The sequence below is a fragment of the Nematolebias whitei genome, chromosome 15 (genome assembly GCF_014905685.2).
Source record: "Nematolebias whitei isolate Nwh7 chromosome 15, NemWhi1, whole genome shotgun sequence".
Taxonomy (NCBI): Eukaryota; Metazoa; Chordata; class Actinopteri; order Cyprinodontiformes; family Rivulidae; genus Nematolebias; species Nematolebias whitei.
In genome coordinates, this window is record NC_056512.1 from 36,198,107 (window position 1) to 36,203,690 (window position 5,584).

The window sequence follows — 5,584 nt, forward strand, 5'->3', positions numbered from 1 at the left end:
GTTTTTTTTTGTTTAACATAAATCTTTTGATATAAATTATATTTCATGTGCATTTTCAAGCAAAACAGCTGCAGCAGGAGAATCGGTACACAGAACAAAAAGAGTTTAATCAAGCTAAACCAAAAATAATTCAGAATCATATTGCTGAACTTCAAAAATAAAGCAAGCAACAAAAGGCTGTTATACGTCAGACAAAATGATAAATATTGCCCCACAAGCCAAATGTCTCCTCAGATGTAAATAAGATGGTTGCAATAAAATTACAGTACACTAGTCCCTCGTTTATCGCGGGGGATCCGTACCCAGAAGGCCTGTGATAAGTGAAAAACTGCATAGTAGGAATAGCAGTACAAGTAAGTAGTAGTTTATTTTAGTGTATAAGGCGTTTTAAACCATTGCCACACTTTCTAAACTCTAAATCGTGTGTCAAACTCAAGGCCCGGGGGCCAAATGTGGCCCTCGTTGACGTCTTATCTGGCCCCCAAGATGATATGTGACACGTAAAATACTTCTATCTCGTGAATTTTTTTCAGTAATCTTTGATTATGATGTCGAAAGCACAACATAGAACATCAAATGAGACCAGTCAAACTCTTGTTGAGGAACCTGTGGCCCAGAAAAGATGCTGGGTATCTGATTTGAATTAATGTAGATTCTGAAATTGGCCCTTAGTTTGAAAAAAAGTTTAAATTTTGGCCCCCATTATGTAAGTGAGTTTGACACCCCTGCTGTAAACAATCTAAAAGAGTCATGATTTCCCTCTCTGTCACCGGCAATCGGTCTTGGCCACGCCCACTTTTCCTGCTCTGCACTGGGAACAGCTGATCAGCTGCAGCAGGAAGCTCCTCCTGCAGTTTGAAATGATTTATTTTAAATAAAAAATTCCATGCTGATCCTGCAGCTCATCCATCAATCAGCCAACTGTGCATCGTGTCCAATGTTATTTTGAAAAACCGCGATAGAGCGAGTCCAAGATAAACAAACCGCGATGCAGCGAGGGACTACCGGGCACTGCAGCACACACCTTTTAACGGTTCCCGTCTCAAATGAGCTCATATGTAATTAACATACCTTATGATAAAATGTCATCCAACCATGGTTTTATTTATCTCTGTATTCCCAGTTTGTAAATCCACTGCCTCAAATGAGGAAAACCCATGTTTACATTAACTGGACGCATAAAAGGAAAGTTGTCAATAAACGGATGCTCCAAATGGTTTTTATTTATTCAACCTAAACATGTTATTTGCTCGCAGCTGCATAAGTACATTATATATTTTTAACGGGGACTTACTCGTCTCCATCGGGACAGATGCCTGTGGTCTCGTCGTATTTCGTGCAGTACACGTCCGGGCTGTAGTTAAAGGTGCCGTCCCTCCGTCTTATGGGTCGCCTTCGTCGCTGGTTAAGAAAATGCCAGTGAAAGCAAGTAAAGGGTCTGTGCTGCGTGCACTTGTGCTGGAGGAACAACGGGCACTGCTCTGTCCTGAACTCCTTCAAGTAGCTGAAAACAACGTGAAGAATAACAGACGAATGGAGCCGTTAACCGAGTTTAAAATAGCTACACACAAAGCGTCGGGAGACTGCCCTCCATGGATTCGGTTAGCTCGGTATTCTCAGCGAAAACTACGCAGCATTTTGCCTTAGCGGGAAGTCAAAACATGCGGCCGTACGTGCGTAAACGTGCGTAGAAAGAAGGAACTTAAAAGAAGGCCGAGCTATTTACAAGCAGACTGGTTAGCGAGTTCCTGGCTAATCGTTTAGCAGACTAACAAAACGGAATGATAACAAATACACGGTTTAAAGGCATTCTTCAACTGGGCGAAACAAACCTAAACGATTGCGACTGCGAATAAAGTAAATGGGAATGTTCGCATTTCCGTCCCGTAGCAATGTTGTTAGCAGCCAAATGGTACAAAGCCAGGAAAAGCACCATGTTTTAACGCACACACAAAGAGTTAAGGAATGCCAAAAATGCAAACGCATTAAAGTGCAGGCGGAACTCGCATTTTCGGCGACGGGGCGACTTGATGGATTCAGTGCAGCAGCGTTACTCACGTATAGTGGGAAGGTTTCTCGGTTTGAGGAGACGCATTGGCCGCCGTTTTCGAAACCGACGGCATTTTCAGTCAAAACAATGAATTGCGCATGCGCCGGGATCTGCACAGCAACACTACAAACAAGGCGGACTTTACACACGAATGTTAGGGGGCGTGAGGAGGCTGTGGTCAGCAGACATTTCCCCTTATTTCACTGGTTTTGCACACAGAGTACACACATTTAATCATTCAAACTCCACTTTTTGATTTCTACATTTTGAGATAAAATACTGGGACATACTCCCCCTAACAAATTGCACACACAATGAGTCATTTTCACATTTTATACTCGAAAATACATATTATTGCAAAACACAGCCCTACTTAAAGTAAAATTAATTTGCTTGACCGTTAAAATTACGGATTCTTTTAGGATGATCAGAAAATACATATAGTAGATCATTAGGCACCAGGTCAGAGGCTCCTCCATAGGCTCACCCGTGCAATGGGGAAAATGCAGAGAATTAATTTCCCCATTAGAGATTAATAGAGTATATATATATAAAAAAAACTTTAAAATTGTAGATTTTGCTGACATGTCACATTAGTGGGGATACAGTGCATTTGTTTTACAGACTGCAGATGGAAAATAGCAATTTTTTTTAGGTAATTAAAAGTAAAGATCTCTCTGTACACATGAATGACAACCTCAGCTGGAGCAACACCACCAGTCTGATCAAGAAAGCTCATCAGAGACTCTACTTCCTCAGACGGCTGAGGCGAGCTGGTCTGGGAAGCTCAGTCCTCACCTCCTTCTACAGGTGTGCAGTGGAGAGCATCCAGTGTGCCAGCATCAACGTGTGGCATGGAGGCTGCACAGCTGCAGAAAGAGAAGCTCTGCAGAGAGTGGTGAAGGCTGCACAGAAAACTGTTGGAGTCAGTCTCCCCACCATCACAGACATCTACACCTCCAGATGCAGGAAGAGGGCCACCTGCATCATGAAGGACCCCACCCACCCAGCACACACACTTTTTGCCCCACTCCCCTCAGGAAGGAGGTTGAGGAGCATTAAGTGTAGAACCACTAGACTGAGGAACAGCTTCTACCCTGAGGCTGTTAGACTCATGAACCTCTAACCAGAATAATCACTGTGGAAAAAATTACATAATGTTGCTGCTGATCTGTTTCATGTTGCTGCTGATCTGTTTCATGTTGCTGCTGATCTGTTTCATGTTGCTGCTGATCTGTTTCATGTCGCTGTGTTCATGCGTGCTCATCTGCTCACACAGACTCATGTTCGTGCTGCTGTTTGACGTAATGTTCTTTTTATGCTATTATTGCTTAGTGTATATTTAGCTGAAGTTTTTTTTAGTTCATATCTTAAATCCTATTACTGTTTTCCTTTACATTTTATTGTTGGATGTAATTGGGACCCTGCGTACATAACCTCATTCCACCACATGTACCACATGGGACGCGAATGACAAATAAATAAATCTCTCTGCAATGTTTGGGGAGTAACAAGTGGTGAAGTCATTTAAAAGATTAGAACATAAAAAGGACTGCACAGAAAGCTTGAAATGTCAGAAATCAGAGTAAAATGTCATTTATGATGTCAGACATTTCGGCTGTTCCCTCTTCATCAGTCACTGCAGTGAGTCATCCTGTATATCACTCTGTCCTAACTCCATGTCCTCTCTAACTGCATCCATATATCTCCTGTCTTTTTCCTGGCAGCTGCATTTCTAACATTCTTCTACCAGTATACCCACTGTCCCTGCTCTGGACATGTCCAAACCGTCTCAGTCTGGCCTCTCTAACTTTATCTCCCAGTCGTCGAACCTGTGCGCTGATGATCTCATTCCTAATCTTCTCCATCCTTGTCACTCCTAACGAGAACCTCAACATCTTCATTTCTGCCACTTCCAGTTCTGTCTCCAGACCACACGACACAGCTGGTCTCACCTCTGTCTTGTAAACGTTTCCTTTGACCTTTGCTGACACCGTTTTTTATCACAAATCACTCCTGAAACGTTCTCCATCCTCTCCATCCTGCATCCACCCTATGATGTCAGAGACACAAATCAACTTGAGAATGAATAGCCTAAAGTGTCATTATTAAAAAAATGGAGTGCTGAGTTTCTGCACCTTGTAGCCTCAGGGAAGAAGCTGTTCCTCTTAACTTTGAGGCTGCACAAACTTCTGCTGGGGGGGTGGGGGGGCTGAATAGTTCATGAACAGGATGAGTTGGGTCTGTCATGCTGTTTGTTGTAGATGGCCTTTAAAAAAAAATTACAGTGAATCCATTTTTTTCCATTTATTACGCTGCATTTTATTATAATTGAATTATTACATGTTAAAAAATAATGTTTATTCTTCTGTTTACTCTATAAAGTTAATCTCTTGCATCCAGTGTGAATTTAAAAATTGCTTAGAGTTAAAAAAAAAAAAATCTTCATTTCCTCCACATTAGAAAATAAGCTGTTTGATGTTTTTTTTTTTTTTATCTCATTATTGCTCCTAAACCTCTCCGTCTCCCAATCTCTGAATCTGAGTCGCTAATCTGTTCTACTCAGCACCTTTTTTGTAAAGCGTTTAAATAAGCAAATGCAATTATTTGTCTTATCCATTCTTCAGTATCTGAGTGCACAGTTGAATAATTATACATAAACCCTGGCTTTTCCAGGTGTAATTACTTTGACATGCCCCACCCGTGCTCGGTTTACCGTTCACCCCAACGCCTTCCTTAGACAAGACAAACTTTAACAGTGATCCCGTTTTTAAAGCCAATAAAACAAGATTTGATAAAGCCTTAAGTCCTATATGATGATGTCATAGTGTCAGAATTGTTATGAGCTATTCCAGTGTTTACCCACCCAAATAAATGCCGCCAAATATTGGTTTACATCATAATTTTGCATCTATTAAGCATTTAGAACGTGGACTTTTATGCACACAAAAAACAGGTAAAAACTTGAAAAAATGCACATGCCTTGACAACAGTTAAAACATTCTTTTACAGGGTTATTTACCGTAATTACTGCCATATAGGTCGCATAAGTCCAAAAATGCCTAATAAAGTGGGAACAAACATAAATGCATCGCTTTGCCGTATAAGTTGCATCTATTAGGCGTCTCCGCTGACTACCCGGAAACATGGGTCGGTGTTGTGCCAAAAAAATCGATTGGCTGCCAAATGGTAGCCGTGGGAGCGTGCACGGGAGGATGTTACTAAAACTTTAACAAGATTAACACTTAAAAACAATTATTTGTTCGCTCGGCATTATAGCTAAGGTGTGTCTCAGTTGAACATTTCCTTAATAAATGCACTTTAATGGTCAAATCAACTGCATTTCGCCTGGGCGGCGCGGCGAAATGCAGTTGATTTGACGCTTGCTCCTGGAGTTGCCATATTGCTCGAGGGCCCTCTTGTGGCTGAAAATGGTAGTGTTTAATATTTTCCATGTCAGAATGAATGAAATTGTCAGATCTCAGCTAAAAATTGGGTTATAAATATGTGTGTGTGTGTGTGTGTGTGGGGGGG

At 41.4% G+C, this 5,584-nt stretch overlaps 2 protein-coding genes across 3 annotated transcripts in view; one reads left to right on the top strand and one right to left on the bottom strand.

Moving 5' to 3' along the window:
* Window positions 1-2,140, bottom strand: part of unkl (unk like zinc finger) — a 9,662-nt gene extending 7,522 nt beyond the window's left edge. For both annotated transcript variants that reach the window (XM_037689132.1, XM_037689131.1), the window contains exons 1-2: window positions 2,059-2,140; window positions 1,295-1,504 (exon numbers count right to left, since the gene is read on the bottom strand). In XM_037689132.1, the coding sequence (XP_037545060.1) occupies window positions 1,295-1,504; window positions 2,059-2,123 (275 nt within the window). In that variant the 5' untranslated portion in view covers window positions 2,124-2,140. The remainder of the gene's footprint in view (window positions 1-1,294; window positions 1,505-2,058) is intronic.
* The window catches only part of LOC119421774 (inactive rhomboid protein 1), a 952,927-nt gene that overhangs the window by 183,814 nt on the left and 763,529 nt on the right, over window positions 1-5,584 (top strand). The gene's annotated exons all lie outside the window — the stretch shown is intronic.